The sequence below is a fragment of the Diceros bicornis genome, chromosome 10, assembly GCF_020826845.1.
Source record: "Diceros bicornis minor isolate mBicDic1 chromosome 10, mDicBic1.mat.cur, whole genome shotgun sequence".
Lineage (NCBI taxonomy): Eukaryota > Metazoa > Chordata > Mammalia > Perissodactyla > Rhinocerotidae > Diceros > Diceros bicornis.
In genome coordinates, this window is record NC_080749.1 from 59,057,042 (window position 1) to 59,075,655 (window position 18,614).

At 34.9% G+C, this 18,614-nt stretch overlaps 1 protein-coding gene across 1 annotated transcript in view; it reads right to left on the reverse strand.

The window, feature by feature from the left end:
* Positions 1–18,614, reverse strand: part of TTN (titin) — a 271,163-nt gene that overhangs the window by 107,263 nt on the left and 145,286 nt on the right. The window contains exons 158-178 of the mRNA XM_058549338.1: positions 17,668–17,751; positions 16,720–16,803; positions 16,503–16,586; positions 16,284–16,367; positions 16,071–16,154; positions 15,862–15,936; positions 15,386–15,469; positions 14,824–14,913; positions 14,470–14,547; positions 10,848–10,967; positions 9,447–9,515; positions 7,121–7,201; positions 6,130–6,207; positions 5,394–5,486; positions 4,859–4,921; positions 4,421–4,510; positions 2,338–2,388; positions 1,394–1,795; positions 943–1,221; positions 441–716; positions 159–298 (exon numbers count right to left, since the gene is read on the reverse strand). Coding sequence (XP_058405321.1) covers positions 159–298; positions 441–716; positions 943–1,221; positions 1,394–1,795; positions 2,338–2,388; positions 4,421–4,510; positions 4,859–4,921; positions 5,394–5,486; positions 6,130–6,207; positions 7,121–7,201; positions 9,447–9,515; positions 10,848–10,967; positions 14,470–14,547; positions 14,824–14,913; positions 15,386–15,469; positions 15,862–15,936; positions 16,071–16,154; positions 16,284–16,367; positions 16,503–16,586; positions 16,720–16,803; positions 17,668–17,751 — 2,489 coding nt within the window. The remainder of the gene's footprint in view (positions 1–158; positions 299–440; positions 717–942; positions 1,222–1,393; positions 1,796–2,337; positions 2,389–4,420; positions 4,511–4,858; positions 4,922–5,393; positions 5,487–6,129; positions 6,208–7,120; positions 7,202–9,446; positions 9,516–10,847; positions 10,968–14,469; positions 14,548–14,823; positions 14,914–15,385; positions 15,470–15,861; positions 15,937–16,070; positions 16,155–16,283; positions 16,368–16,502; positions 16,587–16,719; positions 16,804–17,667; positions 17,752–18,614) is intronic.

The following is an 18,614-nucleotide window of genomic DNA, read 5'->3' on the forward strand; positions in this document are numbered from 1 at the left end:
TGTCCGAGCTGTCCACAAATAGCACATCAAATTTCTTCCCCTCTTTGAGACGTGAGAAGCCTGAAGTAACTCCATTCATTGTTGAACCAAATTTGAAACGTGAGTATAGAATGTAGTTATTTTATATGACTAACAACTTAAAATGGGAAATTACTCACAGGTGAGGGCCTTAGAAGCTCTCCCTTCAGTTTCCATTGTCCAGGAACGTCTGCCTCTGAGATTTCTGCATCAAAGCTTGCACTTTCTTTCTCATAAATGGTAACATCCTCTATTGGTTTAAGTAATTCAACTTCACGGTCTGTATTGGTCAGGGATGAAATAACACAATGCTTTAAACAATGTAACAATGCTTCGCTTTCATGTTTTTTCTTTTAATGTGTTGTTTTGCCTTATGCACACAAAAAACTTATGTTTTAGAATAAAAGGTAAGATTTTTATACCTCCAAGTGTTAGTTTTGCAGGATATCTTTTCCCTTCAATTTCCACTGCATATTCATCAATATCTTCTGGCGTAGCATTCTTAATTTTGAGGTATAAGTGATTTCCATCTTTCACTATCTCAGTCTTATCATTTGGTTCCCAGGGGATTTCATCATAGCCTTTGTACCACTTAATGTTTGGAGTATCCCTTGCTATATGACAGGAGAAAACAGCAGTCCCCTTGGGTTTCACATGCTGATCTCGTATGGGTTTCACCAGCCAGTCTCTAATGACTTCTGTATGAAAATAAGGTCAGAAAAATAATTACGATCTGAACAAGTAATATAAATAGCTTCTCCAGTAAATTTCAGAAATAGAAAAAAATTGTCAAAACTGGACATAATTAATCTGCTATGATATATGGATATTCCCCCCTCTTAGATAAGGTACAAGACTGCTGTTATTGTGATGCACACTTTCTTTGTGTACTAATAAGCAGAAATTCCCCAGCAAAGTACTAACCTACGACTTTTACGCAGGAGGAACATTCCAGATTGTTGGCATTTTCCACAGTAACTGTGTACGTTCCAGCATCGGAGTCATCTGCATCATTGATAGTCAGGGCCCGCATCAAGCCAATGACGCCAGGCACAATTTTGCCAGGTTTCTCTACCACAATCTTCCCATCCTTCCTCCAGACCACATCACGCTCTTTGTTTAACTCGCAGCTCAAGTACAATGGCTGTCCTTTGACCACTGTGACTTCCTCTTCAAGTGTTTTTACAAAACGCACAGGAAGTTCTGTGGAGAATTTCAATATTAACAACCCGCAAAGACTTTTCAATACATACAGTATTTTCAATGAAACAAAATTTGGAAATAAGAGGTTTTGTCTAAAATTATAATAAAAGTTGCTACTGAGGTTTATTGTGTTAAAGTTAATATGGACCATATTCAGAAGACTGGAAATTACCTTCTACAATAAGTTTAGCTGTGGAGGTCTTTTCTTTATTTCCCAAACGTAAAACACAGGTGTATTCGCCCGCATCAGAAAGTTGAACATCAATGATATGCAGCTTTCTGTCTTTACCATCTGCGATGAATCTGTGCTTGGGGCTCTCACGGATATTGCTACCATCTTTCATCCAGCTTGTAATGGCAGTAGAGGGGGAGACTAAACATTCAAAAATTGCAGAAGAGCCAATTGACTCTGCTTCAGTCAAGATGATGTCTTTCATTTCTTTCACAAACTTGAGTGGCACAGCCTTTAGCTGGTAGGTGAACGGGGCTTCATCAGGAGGTTTCTCCCCACCACTTCCTGGTCTTAACTTTTTCTTTTCAAGTTCTATTGGTGAAGGAGTCTTTTTTGCTACACCTATTTCAAAATAAAATTAAAAATTGATTTGGCATTTCTGTCAGGGTTAGAAAGTGCATACTTTGCTGCCTGCTGGATAAAACCAGTGATAGAGCAACTAGAAGTCAAGAACAGATAATTAAAGACCAGGCAATTGAAAGGTCAATTGAATTTATACTGCCTTCTTTAGGACAGGAAAATGAAATGGCATAAAGAATCTGTGAATAATAAATGCTCTTCATTTTGCCCAGTTTTAAACCCACGTATAAAATATCTAGATCAATGTCTAATCATTTTATCTGTCATATATAAATATCATGTATATGAAGAATGAAGCTAAGAACTTATAGGGTTTGTTATGCTAAAATATATTGGTTATATATATAATACCCAGTCAAATAATATTAAAGGTGTATTACTTGAAATATCAGAAGACATACTAGTTTTAGCAGAATCAATTAGGAATAATAAAGATTGTTATAAATTTTGAAACTTTTTCCCCCCAAATGTAAAGTTTTCCAGACTGAAAGGTTACAATACAGGTACAGGGAAATAAATGTTACCTTTGATGGGACCTTTTGGCTTGGCAGCCTCCTCTTTGGGTGCTTTGGCTTCTGAAATAAAAAGAAAACTCAGCATTTAAACAGTTTTCAGACTTATTTCATGCTAAGTAGTAAACCACACAGCATAAGTCATGCTCTTTGTTACAAATATTAACCCATAAAAAGAAATTGGTTTTATTTATATGACTTCTATGGAGAATACTTTGATATTTCCAAGAAAGCATATTCGGAGAATGATGTGACCAAGCTAAATTGCCAACATATTTAGGATTAATAAATTCTTTCAGCAAGTGCCTTTATTCTTCTCCCATTTCTAGAAGGCTTATTCTTGCCTTGTGAGGAAGAGTTTTACTCTTGCATAGCTATGCAAAATATTTTATATGTAAAGTATTTTATATGTATATGTATGTGTTGGTTATATGAAGCACGAAATATGTTTTTGTCAACACGGAATCAGTGTAGGAGAAAGGGAAATGGAGCAGAAGTTCCAAAAGCCTTTCTTTTTGTGTTTACGTTGAGCAGACAAATCCAGGGAAGACTAAGGAAAAACAAAGGGTCTATGTGCTACACATGTATGGATTCCTTTGAAGATTTCCCTTAATTAGACAATAAACCAAGGCAGAAGCAAGACAGTTCCTGAATGTAGAGTTTAATTCAATTATTAATGCAGGGGCAGTATAACCTGGAGAACCAGTTCTCTGATTTGAAGAGATAAGCGAGGATAAGTGAGGAAAGCTTTATTTTTACAAATACTTAATTAGCCCAATGGCAGTTACCTTTTTCTGAACTAATAAAAGGTATCACATTGAAATTATAAAAGTTTAAAAGTAAGAATAATTCCCAAATCATAAATATCAGTGACAAAGTATGTTAATGTAAATATTAAAACTAACCTACAGTCAAAAGAACATAGTATATTGTCTCATGTCATGAAACACAATAAAAACGCAAATATTTCTAGAGGGCTTACTAGGTACCAGGTCCTATGCCAAACGTTTTGCATATATTTAATCTTCACAATAATCCTATGGGGCAGATATAATTATTATTCTGACTTTACAGACTAAGAAATTAAAATTTAAAGAGATTAAATAAGTCACCAAGAGTAAAATAGTTAGGACGTGTATTTATCAATGATCAATACACATCAAATCATTTTTGGTTTTGAGATTATCACCTAAGTGATGAACTACTAAAAGTAGTACAACTAATAAGTACCTTAAGTTTGACCTGAGATAGTTATACCACTGAGTTAGTACATTTAAGAAAATTATTATTGATCTAAATTCTTATACAGATTTAAAGGCTGAACTATGCAGTCTTTTTTTTTTCATTGTAGTAAGATAATATAAAATTTACCATTTTAACTACTTTAATTTTTTTAATTTATTTATTTTTTTCCCCCAAAGCCCCAGTAGATAGTTGTATGTCATAGTTGCACAGCCTTCTAGTTGCTGCATGTGGGACGCAGCCTCAGCATGGCCAGAGAAGTGGTGCGCCCGTGCACGCCCGGGATCCGAACCCAGGCCGCCAGCAGCGGAGCGTGCGCACTTAACCGCTAAGCCCCCGGGGCTGGCCCCCATTTTAACTACTTTAAAGTGTACAATTCAGTTGCATTAATTAAGCACAGTGTTATGCAACCATCAACACTATCCATTTCCAGAACTTCTTCATTATCCCAATATGTAGTCTTTTTAAAAAATGAGAAATGATTCCTACAGGACACAGGGGAAATTTGAAGTTCCATGGGATTCCTATATGTATGTCCTTAGAGAGTGTCTGTCTGTCTCCTTAGTTTTCATCAGCCTTGAACATACTCATTACTTAATCTCAAAAGCATGTAAAGAAATGGTGCATCGCAGGAATGTACATTCCAATCAAAACACAATATGCACCATTGGATGAAAGACTAGGTTGGTAGAGGATATTAGATGAAGAAAACTTAATCAAGAACTTATAAATCCCCACAGTTGAAATAATGACTATGTTTCACCATAAAGAGGGCCTGAGTTTTAACCAAGTATGAATACTTTCATTAAGCCACCATAAGAAACAAGCAAAAAGAAAACTACAGAATAAATACCTGCTTTCTTTCCAACTACTGGCACCGTCACTGGAGCTGCGATGGGGGTTGGTGCGGGCTCCACAGGAGGTGGTTTGATTATTTTCACCTCTGAAGAGAGATGTCCATTGCATTAATGTATCCATTTGTCACTTCCTAAGACCTCATTTGGCAGCCCATTTGCCTTTTCTGACATAACTTTAAAGTCTTCAAATAACTAGTTTTTCAGAGAATAATATATTCTAACTCTAATATATTCTATATATAATATAATAATATATCCTACATATTTAATATAGTATATTCAATAAAATATAATAATATATTCTAATAATATATTGGGACATTAGAAATCATTTGCTGCATACTGACTTTTACTTACTTTTTCTTATGAACTACACATTATTTGTGTGAAGCATGAAGGAATACGCTGCTGATATTGAGGATAATCTTGCTTACCTGGTTCAGGCTTTGGTTTTGGTTCAGGTGCAGGGAGAGGTATTGCTGGCTTAATTTCAGGCACTGAAAAAATTCACAGTAATAAGCAGGTTATCACAGTATTTTTGAAGTTTTTCACAAAGTCAAACCAAAATTGGGCAGACTTAACAGACCTTTGAAGATAGTAGAATTTATACACATATAGTCACCAAATCAAGTATTTGATCTAAGTGTATTTTGCATTTTAAACAAAATATTTGGAAAATATAGTAAGGCAATTTTATTGGTTCTAATGCTGTTAGTCATCTCATTGCCCATAAATACATTTTTTCCTAGTGTTTAAAACTTAGTAATTTATTTAACAAATGGGTGATCATTAGCTAATTGTACATGCGAGTGAAACGGTAAAGAAATGAACTATATGAGGCCAGCAGATTAAGGTCATGTATTCAAATCTTAATGCCAGTGTAATGATGTTTTAATATGCAAATATTAAATGCAAATATGCTGCATATTTGCACTTTTAGAGACAAATAAGTAAGTCAGTAAGTTTTACCTTTCGTTGGTTCAGGAACTTTCCTTTCCTTTTTCGGAACAGTAGCTGGAGGTGCTTCAACCTCTTCAACAGCTTTTGGAGGTGGTTCTGGTACTTTAAGATAATAAGATTACTTTTAGGATTATTTTAAGATTTGAATACTTGGAAATCAACAGATCTGAAATAATCAGATCAAACTATTTTTCAAAAGCTTTATTGATGGCTTTTTAAAAAACTTTATATTCTATCAATTAATTTTTATTTTCTTGACTCTGCCTCAATTTAGTTTTCCTTCTCTTATTCCATCCACTTGCCCCTCCCCACCCCCGCCAACCCCATTAACTCTCTTTCTAAATCACTTCCATAATAGTTCCCAATAAATATGCCCTTTGAGAAAAGGCTGATGATAAAAATCAACCCACTTAAAAGTCCTCAAATTTTATGAAACATTTGCTGACACCCTCCCTTGAAGATATTCTGCAGCCAACTTGATTATTTCACAATCATTTCTACTGGAAGAACTTAAGTGGCGAAGTACAGGTAATAATGATGAAGTACAAGGAAATACATGAATGGATTTGAGAATTACCATAAAAATTCTTAAGCAGAAGCAGACAATGGAAAACACAGACTGTATCACAGATGAAATACGAAGCTACGTTTATATTTAATTCCACTTATGTTTACAAGATAAACCTTTTGTTAAATGTCCATTTTGTTAAAAGATAATTTCACAAATTGTTACTGAGATTCCTACCTGCAGGTTTTTTAACTTTTTCTACTTTTTTAGGTTCTACTTTAGGTTCTTCTTCTTCTTCAGGTTTCTTTCTTAGAACTTAAAAGACAAAAAGGTTTATATGTAAACCAAGACAAACTAATGAAGATGTTGAATAAGCTTGACAAACGCAAACAATGTACAAAGCAATGAAAATGAAAAGCATGCAACCCCATGCACTGGGAAATTGGCGTTTACACTAAAAATGCTTTTTGCAAAAAAAAAATCAAAGGTTGTTATGTTAATTCGAACAGTTCTCAGAGTCACTTTATATCTATGTAGATAGTCTGTTCAGAGACAAATCTGTGGCAGAAAAGACCCAAACACAAAATGAATAATTTGAATAGCAACAAATTGGATCATAGTTCAATATTATAATTTAATGAGGAGTGTTTAAATCAGTATAAAATTTACTTAGGTGGTGATATCTAAAGAAATGTAGCCTACATCAGTAATTCTATATGAAGACAATGTTAGAACTTGATTCTTTATTTGAATATCTTGCTTCTAGTTCTTTAATATTTTATTAGTAGGAAAGAAATGTTTAGTTTTTTAAAAATGTTATTTATTAGTTGTGGTAATCCTGTGTCACACTTTAAAACTGAATACTGAATTTAGGCTTAAATAGTGTGGTGTAATTTAGAGTATTTAATAGGTTGAGTATATTTTACTACATAATTTGACTATAAAAATGACAGCTATGGTCATTGTTATTAGTTTAGAATATTATCAGTTTAGTTATGTCTATTAACATTGTAAATTCCAAAATACTGTGAACGCTCACAAAATTTCTGTCGTCTTTTAAAAAAGATACGGAAATGATACCATTCTTAATTTTCAATGCCACTACAGATGAATTTTGATAAACAGGGAATTTAATTCAAAGAAAACCAAGAGACAGAAATATTTTGTAAGCTTCGAAGTCTATTTTTTGTGTACTTAAAGATGATATAACGATTGAAAAATATCATACCGCTTTTGAGAACAACTTCTTCCTTTGGTTGCGGTTTAGGTTCAGGAAGTAATTTGCGAACTTTCTTTTCACCTCCAAGCACTTAAAAGAACATGATTTCAAATTTTGAAGTGAATTCATATAAAAACTAAATGTCAACAAGAAAAATGTCTCTTTCAAAACTAGTTAACTAGAGTGCATCAAGTAATAATTTTTGTTGCACATAAATATTACAGAATTTAAAACCAAATAATACACTTCAAAACATTTCCTCTGCAACCATCTATATAACCTTGTAATGAAATTCTATTGCATTAACTGCAGGCAAATATATTCATCTTAAATGAGTGTAGAAGATGTTGTTCCATACTGACTTTATGAATCTTTCATCAAATTACAGACTTCTTGACAGCATCTTTGCCCCAATCTGCAACTGTAGATTTCCCAAATCTACATTGGTATCTCCCCAGACCATTAATTACATTAAAATGACATTGATAGGTGTTAGTGTCATTATTCAGTCTTCTCCACTGATGAGAGAACAAAGCCAAGGGATCCGGTTTATGACCCTGATGTTGGGAAAGAGCAATAGCATTTTCTGAACAAAAGGGAAATATCCTTTCTTAAGATCTCCTTTTTGAAAAATGGTAACTTATAGAACTAAAGAATTTGTAAGCTGGTGTTAGAAGCTTATTTTTAATGAATAAAAAAATGTTCTTGAATTTAAACTAAAAGTGACCCAAGGAATTCTAAATTAATTTCTTTTTGTGTCTTCAGTGAATCCTGGGCATGGTGGATGATGTTATTATATAGAGCAGCCTCCTATTCTTACTATAGCCCTCAAGGATTTGAATGGAAACAAAAAGAGAAACACTTGGTGCTTATTGAACCACTTTACCGCTCTACTGATGTCAATAAAAATCTAACTTAAAACATTATTTATTTGTATTATGCAACATTATATTTGTTCACTCATATGAAATCTGAATTTCTTAGATATTTCTATAAAATTTCCCATTTGGTGCTTTAAACAAGACATTCACATTCATTAAATGCTTTTTATGTGATAAAGATAGCCTTGCCTAACTCTTACTTCAAAAATTTAAATGTATAAAAGGAAACGTAAATATTTCACATCAATGATTTTTTCCTAACGTTAAGTATTTTAAGTAAAATTTCACAAACATTAAATGTTTTTTATCCATGACAAATTGTGCTGGCCTTCAATTCTATTTCAGAGTTATTAATATTCTTAATGTATAACTATTTTCATTGATCAAACCTGGAGAGAAGACCATACATCTAATTAATGTAAATTGGGATAGTATAATACTCTTTACTTATATAATGGACAAAGTGAAAATATATCTGTGCATTTGCTTTTCAATATTACTTTATTTTTAAGATCTTATTGATATTCAAGACTCAGGAGCAGAACACACAATTGTAGCTATTATTTTTGAAGTCATTATATGCCATTACTTTCCATTTTAATATTTATGAGTGACTGTAATAATCTTTTACTAGTTAATATCCATGGTAACATTATTCTGGAATCTCCATTTTATAAATCAGGAAATGCATATTCAGATGGGTGGTTTTTCCAAAATTCCAGAGTGAATCAAGAACAGATTCAATTTCTGGGTCTGAATATGTTGATCCTTAAACAGAACACTGCTACCCACTATACTTACGAGAAAAATTAACAATTTTGTTTTTAATGGATGTTTCCTAGACTTTTATGATCCATTTATTTTTCTTTAGGGTTTAAGCTTAGAAAGGGAAAAATATTGTTTAAAGGGAAATAAATTTTTAAAAATGACCTGCAATGATAATAAAATTTCCCTAAAATATGAAATCTGTACACCTGAAAGAATGTATTTAGGTCAGTGAGAGGAAAGTGACAGAAAAACCATGAAGAAATTCCTATGAATCATCTTATTGGTATAGAAGGATAAGTCTATTTTTAGTGCTTATAACACTGGCTAAAACACTGTTTTTCAGGTGAAATTCCAAAACTTTCTACTACTAGCTCTCAGCATCTTAACCTAAGATGTGTTCTGATACTAATTTCAGCTAACCAGTAAAATCTGATATTTTTAGGAAAATGCAAGACATATGTAGATGAGACAAAGATAAACAACATCTATGCATATAATGTATGAAATTGATGCAAAACAAAGGAAGCAACACTAATAAGCCAAGACCATAAAATCTACAGAAATACATGAAATGAATGAGACTACTTTGATTATTAAAAAAAGAAGAACATTCTAGAAGGCAGGAAGAGCAAGGAGTCAGATGAAGGGATACTGCATATTAATACGTTTTTCAGACTGTGAAATACCTTTTAGAGGTGTAAGCTCCACTTTTTCTGGAACCTCAGGTTTTTCAGGAACTTTCTTCTTTGAAACAGCTTTAAAGAATATGACCTTACTTTTATTATTTGTATATTTAGACTAATCTGAAGCAAATTATTAAATACTTGCTCCAAAAATCAAAACCAAGCTTTGCTTATAACCAAAAAACATTAATAACAGCCAAGAACAGCCACCAAAGAACATACAAAAGGCATTCAACCGTGAAAACAGATTGCAGTTTTACTCCAGAGTTGAATAGTAAATTAAAGTCTGACTGAGGTGGAAGATAGTTTTTGTTTTTCACAGGAGGAAGAAATTTTCCTTTGAGTATAAATTTTACATTAAGGCAAATGTATTTAAATATGTGTCCTCATGGACTATCAGTCAGCAGATGAGTAGCCTTTTAAGAAGTGCCCACTTTTTCTATGTCTGACTTAAAATGCCAGAAGTTCCCCCCTACCAGCCAGGAGGGGCAAGAGTTACTAGAAGCAATGTCTTACTCTGGAAGATTCTGGCTTAGTACAGGTGTAGGTGAGAATGGGAAAAGTGCTCTCTAAGATTATATCTAGATTATTTTAGATCGGGACATCTCATGACACAAATAAGACAACATTTAATTAAAATAAAAAGAATAATATGTTTTTGCTAGTTTATTTTAGCTTTTAAAGATGCTTATATTTTTAAGATTAAGTAATCAAAGAAAAATCTAAATGCAAAAAGAATGACAGGAGGTTTAACAATGGGAAGAGATGCTGGATAGTACATGAATTCATAACCACTCTTTCTGGCTATGCTGAGAGGACCACCACAGAACACAACTGGGTTTTCATTGAGTTGCAAAAGAAAAAAAAGTGGACGAGTAGTGAAGGTCATTCATATGCTTTCCTTTCATGGTATATGAGCACATATCAGCTACTGGACGCCATAAATATATTACTTATATTTAAAAGCACATGACATTCTTTAAGAACAAAGTTTTGGCTTTTGTATAAATCTGTTACTGCAATATTAAAAATATCTTGCGAAGATTTCTTATACATTGCACATGCATAAGATCCCAAAGATATGCATAACAATCAGGCTTTGAAATCAGAAAACCCTTTCTCCCCACTCCACATAAGAAAGTTAGTTGGACAGGCCCTGCATCCAGATGTCCAGGATGAAGCTAACAATGCACTTTCTGACATCTGGGGCAGCAGGCGAGGCCTGACAAGGTATCCCTGGGCTCCTGGGGCAGCAGGAAACATGAGTTTCTATGCAATTTCCACAGCAAGTCATGTCTGAAAGCACACACTTTCAAAAGTAATAAATTTTTGCAAGAACCATTTCAGATGACTAGACAGAAGTTTGAAGCAAGTTAATAAAACTTTGGAAGTGACATTTTATACCTTTAAGTTGGAATATTTTCTCCTTCACGTCTTCCTTGGGAGGAGCAGGAGCTGGAGCTGGAGCTGGGGGCCTTGGTTTGAGTTTCGGTTTCTCAACAACTTTCTTTTCAGGTTCAGGTTCTTGAAAGAGTATTTCAGGAGTGTTAGTATATATATGTTAATTAGCATGTGGATATACACTATAGTCAGTTGAAATTTAAATATACAGATGAAGCAAAAAGTTTTATTTTTTGGATATATAATATTAGTGTCCAACATAAAACATAAATGGTGTCCAACATAAAACATAAAAATATCAACACTGTACACAGATGATGAGAAATACAGCAAAGGCACTAATAAAAACAACGAAGGAAGCATCCACATAAGCCACATTGACATGAGATAAATAGGACAAATGACATGGATACATAAGAATGAGATGCACATTTAAAACAGAATATTGTACATACAGATGCCAAGAGACCTACTATACGTGTAGAACGACATAAACCATGTATATTTCAAGATGAAGAATATGATGATGAAGATTTAAGTCCAGTTAATTGAATACCTTGTACTGGTATTTCTTCTGGCTGTCGTTCAGGTTCAGGTTCTTCAGGCTCAACATACTTTTCAATTTCACGTTCTTTAAAGAATGTTGACAAAGGATATGAGATTATCATGTAAGATTCTTCACAAAGACGCATACAAATTTCACATAGATGCAAAGATTTCAGTCACACAAACAGAAATATACAATTCACACACATTCACTTGTCTAGAAAAAGAGGTAAGATTTCTATTTTCTTATACTTGAACTTTCTAACTACTTTATTTGATGTATGTTGATGGCAAATGAGATGACTTTTAAAATTTGACATTGGGTTATCATTGAGGATCCAATGCAATTATTCCAGTTTTACCTCAATAAACTATACTTTTTGGAATTTATAATTACCATCAAGAAGAATCAAATAATCAAATTAAAGGTTTCAAAAGAAGCAGAACTATTTGAAAAATGAGGGAACCGTGCTGGAATGCTTTTATATACAATTTCAAGGAAGAATGTCACCCTATAAATACTTCTGTATTTCTAACAGCTTTCATTTCTAAAAGGAGTTTTCAACAGATAAAAATAATTATATTTACATAAATATATATATATATATACCTTCAACAGGGGGCGGCACTTTTCTACCAATGGTTATGGATGCTTTTTCTTCATATATTATTTCCTCAGGAGATTCTTCAACTTAAAAAACACAGTATTTTATTTTAGACTGTTTTTGGAATAGAATACTGCAACTGCTAAGTTGCAACATATCAACTTAGTTGCACTCTATAACATATTCTTCAGATGACCCCAAAATATCCATAACTTTACTACATAAGACAGACAACAGATAAATACAAAAGACCCATCTACAACCAAAGCAAGATGATGAAGACGATTGTCATCTTTCCAAGATTTATAGAGCAGTCGTGTACCTTGGACAGGTGGAGCTTCTGGCTCTTCAGGGAGAGGAATGGATACTTCCTCTTCTGGGACGATTTCCTTGGGCACTTCAGGCACTTTAAAGATATTGATTTTGTTTACTATTAAGAATCTAGAAGATGTGCAAGATTCTGCAAAGAGCAGGCAAAAATACAGGGGAAAGAACTTCATCTTACAAGACGTCATGGAGAAAATGGCTTTGGAGGCATGGCACCCTTTTGGATATCCTAATTATATAAATAAATCTTCTCAGCCTTCTTCATTTGCTTCTTTTCCTCTGTGTACCCTTAAATGTAGGTATTCTCTACTGATCTAACTTTGATGCTTTAAAGAATTTTCTCTACGTTCTTTGAGCAATCACTCCTGCACTCTCAACTCTTATTTCCGTGTAGATGACTTCTAGATCTACATCTCAAGCCCTCATCTCTTTCCTAAGCTCCAGATGCCCATTCCCAACTTTTATACTTGAATAATGAAAAACATATTCACTATCTTCTTTCTAATATCAGTTCAAGGACCCCATGAACCATTCTCATGGCCATCTAGCTTCAACCCTTAGAATCGTCTTGGGCTCCTCTATTTCCCTAATTGCTTTGATAATAGTCAGACAGCAACCGAATCTCATCTCTCTCAAATCCCGACTCCGTTTCCATTTCTATCACCACTGATCTTGTCGAACTCTTAATGACCTTAAATAACAGCAGTGCTCTTTACTATTATCACTGTCTTCCAATAGCTTGATCTGCTGCCAGATATCTTTCTGAAGTCCAACTCCTATCAATTTGTACACCTGCTTCAAAACCTTTGAAACTTTCTGTTGCCTACAGAATAAAGTACACATCTTATACCGGCATTCAAAGAATCCAAAATATGACCCTCATCTTTATATCCAGCCTTGTCTTTCAAGATACCCCACAACCATTTCATACTTCAGTTACACAAGTTTGCTTGACAGTCCTTCAACTTCCTAGACTCTTCTACCTGTGTGCTTTTCGATATAATCTTCCCTTTGCCTAGAATACCATTTCCTCAACTGCTGTATGTAAAAATCAACCAAAACTTAAAATTCTACTTCTTTGACACAGCTTTCCATGATGCCTCTGCCTGAAATTGGTCTTTCTTTGCTCTGTTTCTGTAGCCCTTTATCCTCACTCTGTAGGTGTGACTGCTCCCTGTCTGTATTCGAGTTGTGCTATACTTTCTTTCTTCTCACCAGATTTAAGTTGCTTGAAGACAAGATCAGATCTTATCTTTTCTAATACAGTGACTTGTTAACGGTCAACATGCAACATAATATGCTGAATTGAGCTGCTCTACACACTGAGAGGAAGTCCTTTTCTAGCACATGTAACCATGTCATGGCACAACTGAATCTCATTCATTTTTTTTTCTCCTGCTTGTCTGTCTCATTTTCTCTGTTGCCTCCATTATTTTCCCCTTTTTTTCTGTGAAATGTGGTTTTGCATAAACTTATACTTCAGTATTTTTTGTTCCAAGGACTATTAAAATGCTCAGATAGCCTTGAGAGAAACATATTTTTTTCTTCATGGTAGGTACCTTTTTCTGGCAGGACTTCTCGCTTTTTGGTAACAGGCACAGGTTCTTTCTTTACCGGAACAAGTTTCTTGGGCACCTCAGGCACTTTGAAGATATTAGTTTTATTTTAGAAAGAGTATTTAAAAACATTTTAAAATGTTAAGAATGAAGAACCTATAAATAATGGAGCAGCATTAAAATTAATGGAAACAGAATAAGGACATTTTTGTCCCTAGTTTTGCGAGAACAACTTAATTGGATTCCACTTTCAGATATCAGAGTATATCTTTTTTTTTTTTTATTATGATGACAATGATGCCATGAATACCTTTAGCTTCTGGTGTTTCTGGCTTCTTAACAGTTGGGACTTTCTTCACTGGGACAACTTTCTTCGCCATCTCAGGTACTTTAAAGATATTAGTAGTATTTAATAAGATAAAATTGCAAGATGCAATATATACACATTAATTTGATGAGTCTGTTCAACACTTTAACATATAGATGACAGTTAAATACATAATACAGCACAACACGTAATAAGGAAAGAGTGTCAAATTTTAGACAGCACACAAACATGAAGTCAATACTTATTTATTTTACTATAAGTACCTTTAGGAGGTGGAGCTTCTGGTTTTTTGAGGACAGGAACTTTCTTCTCTGGAACAATCTTTTTGGGCTCTTCAGGCACTTGAAAGATAGGAATTTCTTTTAGAGTTAGATGATTACAATGAGAAGTTTAATGCTAATGAATGAATAGAAAAGATCACATCTATTTCTCTGGGATGCACATTGGAAAATTCTGTAGGACCAAAGTTTTATGTCTGCAAATGACTTCTGTTCTTGCCAATGAAGACAAATTTCAAGTAACAAGACAGAAGACTGACATTTTACCTTGAAGAAGATGTGTAATAGACATAAAACTCAAATGATGTATTTTCCCATACAGTGGGTCCTGCCTTGTACCTGCCGGTGGTGGGGCTTCTGGTTCCTCCTCTTCTGCAACAGGAACCGGCGCCTCCTCTTCAGGAGCAATTTCCTCGGGTTCTTCATATACTTTAAAGACACAGTTAACTTTATTTCAGTGTGTGGAACAATATTTTAAAATGCACAAATCATCAAACACATGGAATCTTGATTTCTTCCCTCGTTTCAATTAATATCTTCTCTTATTTTTGTTAAGATGAAATCTATCTTATTTGCACCGACTTCTGTTTCTATTGATTTGAATGCTTGGAAAATCCTTTTGGTGTATAATGTCATTTATAGTCATTTGTTCTCCTGTCCTACTTTCTGTGTACGTTAGAGAAGCTTTGTTTAACACAGCTTATGATGATGTCCTATGTAGATGCTGCTGATGGATAACCCAAAATAGCTTTGAGATCGGCACTAATTAAGAATGATGACGTAAGAGAAATAATTAAAGGATAGAAAATGACCAAGAGATACCGAGTTAGAAAAGAAGAGAACCAAGGCTTAAATTAGAAATAGTCACAAGTGGTAACCTCATTAATGGTCTTACGTGTACCTTCTGGAGGAGGAGGCTCCACTTCCTCGGGAACGGGAACCGGTGGTTTCTCTTCCAAGACAGGTTCCTTTGGCACCTCTGGCACTTTAAAGATATTAGTTAGTTTTACTTCTGGGTAGTTGAGAAGTACATGACATTTATACCACATCTAGTTCACATCCAGTTCAAATAACTCAGGGACAGATCCAAGAACAAAATTCGCAATAAGGCCAGTGATCTGTTCTTGGATCCACAAAGTGGGGAGGAAAATGTGGCCTCTTAAAAATAACAAAACCACGTTAGCAAACTCTTCCAATGCTCATAATAAATGTATCAGTTTTTTAAAAAAATAAATGATGTTATTTAAAAACATTTAAACCCTAAACATCCAGAATAGCAGGTTTGTAGTTGTGACAAACAAAAGAGTTTCCTATAATAAGTGACTTGTGAGACCAAGAGTGAGTGCTTTTCTGCAGAATCTCATTAGTGACATGTACCTTTAGCTGGTGGGACTTCTGGCTTTTTGGGAACAGCTACTTTCTTTTCTGGACCTTCTTTTGGAACTTCAGGCACTTTAAAAGATATTAGTATTTTAACATTATGAAGAATTACTAGTAAACTTTCATCACATTTACATACAACAAAACACTTTTTAAGAGCTGGAGGCCTTATCCACCTCCATCAGATGGTGGGCAGCTACATGTACCTTTAGCAGGCGGGACTTCCGGCTTTTTGGGAACCACTGGAGGCACTTTCTTTTCAGGAACAACTTCCTTGGGCACTTCGGGCACTTTAAAAAGTATTAGCAGTTTTTAGCTCAGAGTTTCAACAACATAAGGAAATCATTACGTAGAACAGTAGAACACAACAACTTAAAGACAGACATTTTTCTGTAGGAGTTAGTGGCAGTGAGAAATACCTTTTGCCGGCGGTGGTTCGGGTTTTTTGGCAACAACAGCAGGTGGTTTCTTTTCTGGGACAGGTTTCTTAGGTGGCACGGTCACTAAAGACATTAGAATTTATGTTTTAGAATCAGCGAAGATAAGAGAAACAAAAGACAAAAGCCCATAATGCCCAGAATTTTCAGGGCAAGAAGGGTGAAAGATTGGCAAAGGCAACCCAGCGGCTGGCCAAGTACCTTTGGGAGGAGGAGCAGGCTCGGGCTCTTCCTCAACTTCAGCTGGAGGCTCTTCCGGGGCAATTTCCTCAGGCTCCTCATACACTTTAAAGACAGAAGCTCATTTTAATGCTGGAATTGACTGAAGTATAGGAAATATTTTTCAAAAAGATTTTTACAACACTGAGAAGAGAATTTTTATTTTTAAAAATGCTAGTTTGGATACTCTCATGATTACCTTCAGGAGGAGGACTTTCTGGTTTGGGAGGAATAGCTTCAGGCACCTTCTTTTCTGGGACAGCTACCTTTGGCACCTCGGGCACTTTAAAGACATTAGCATTTTCATGATTAGATAGAGTAAAGACAAATGAACAGTATCTAACACAGTGACAAGGGGGTGACTACCTTTGGCTGGTGGGACTTCTGGCTTTTTAGGAGGTGCTGCAGGCACTTTCTTCTCAGGGACAACTTCCTTGGGAGCTTCAGGCACTTAAAAGATATTAGTAAAATTACATTTAGAATCATGAGACCACTAGAACAAAATATTTTCAAGAGTATAAGAGTTATGTCTTTTTTGACCTAAGATCAGTGACAAATACCTTTAACAGGTGGGACTTCTGGCTTTTTAGGAGGTGGCACATGCACTTTCTTTTCAGGGATAACTTCCTTGGGAGCCTCAGGCACTTGAAAGATATTAGTCAAATTACATTTAGGAGTTTTGAGACCACTAGAACAAAATATTTTCAAAAGCAGAAGAGTTATGTCTTCTTAAGCCCAAGATCAGTAACAAATACCTGTAACAGGTGGGACTTCCGGCTTTTTAGGAGGTGGAACATGCACTTTCTTTTCAGGGATAACTTCCTTGGGAGCCTCAGGCACTTGAAAGATATTAGTAAAATTACATTTAGGAGTTTTGAGACCACTAGAACAAAATATTTTCAAAAGCAGAAGAGTTATGTCTTCTTAAGCCCAAGATCAGTAACAAATACCTTTAACAGGTGGGACTTCTGGCTTTTTAGGAGGTGGCACACGCACTTTCTTTTCAGGGATAACTTCTTCTTTGGGAGCTTCAGGCACTTAAAAGACATTAGCAAAATTACATTTAGTCGTTTTGAGACCACTAGGACAAATGTTTTCAAGAGTAGAAGAGTTATGTCTTTTTAAGCCTAAGACCAGTGACAAATACCTTTAACAGGTGGGACTTCCGGCTCTTTAGGAGGTGGCACAGGCACTTTCTTTTCAGGGACAACTTCTTTAGGAGGCTCAGGCACTTAAAAGATATTAGTAAAATTACATTTATGAATTATGAGTCTACTAGAAGGAAATATTTTCAAGAGCTGAAGACTTAAGTCTTTTTAAGCCAAAGACCAATGACGAATACCTGTAACAGGTGGGACTTCCGGCTTTTTAGGAGGTGGCACACGCACTTTCTTTTCAGGGATAACTTCCTTGGGAGCCTCGGGCACTTAAAAGATATTAGTCAAATTATATTTAGGAGTTATGAAGACCACTGGAACAAAATATTTTCAAGAGCAGAAGAGATATCTCTTCTTAAGTCTAAGGTCAGTAACAAATACCTTTAACAGGTGGCCTTTCTGGCTCTTCAGGAGGTGGCACAGGCACTTTCTTTTCAGGGACAACTTCTTTAGGAGGCTCGGGCACTTAAAAGATATTAGTAAAATTACATTTATGAATTATGAGTCTACTAGAAGGAAATATTTTCAAGAGCTGAAGACTTAAGTCTTTTTAAGCCAAAGACCAATGACGAATACCTGTAACAGGTGGGACTTCCGGCTTTTTAGGAGGTGGCACACGCACTTTCTTTTCAGGGATAACTTCCTTGGGAGCCTCGGGCACTTAAAAGATATTAGTCAAATTATATTTAGGAGTTATGAAGACCACTGGAACAAAATATTTTCAAGAGCAGAAGAGATATCTCTTCTTAAGTCTAAGGTCAGTAACAAATACCTTTAACAGGTGGCCTTTCTGGCTCTTTAGGAGGTGGCACAGGCACTTTCTTTTCAGGGACAATTTCTTCTTTGGGAGCTTCAGGTACTTAAAAGATATTAGTAAAATTACATGTAGGAGTTATGAGACCACTAGAACCAAATACTTTCAAGAGCAGAAGAGTTA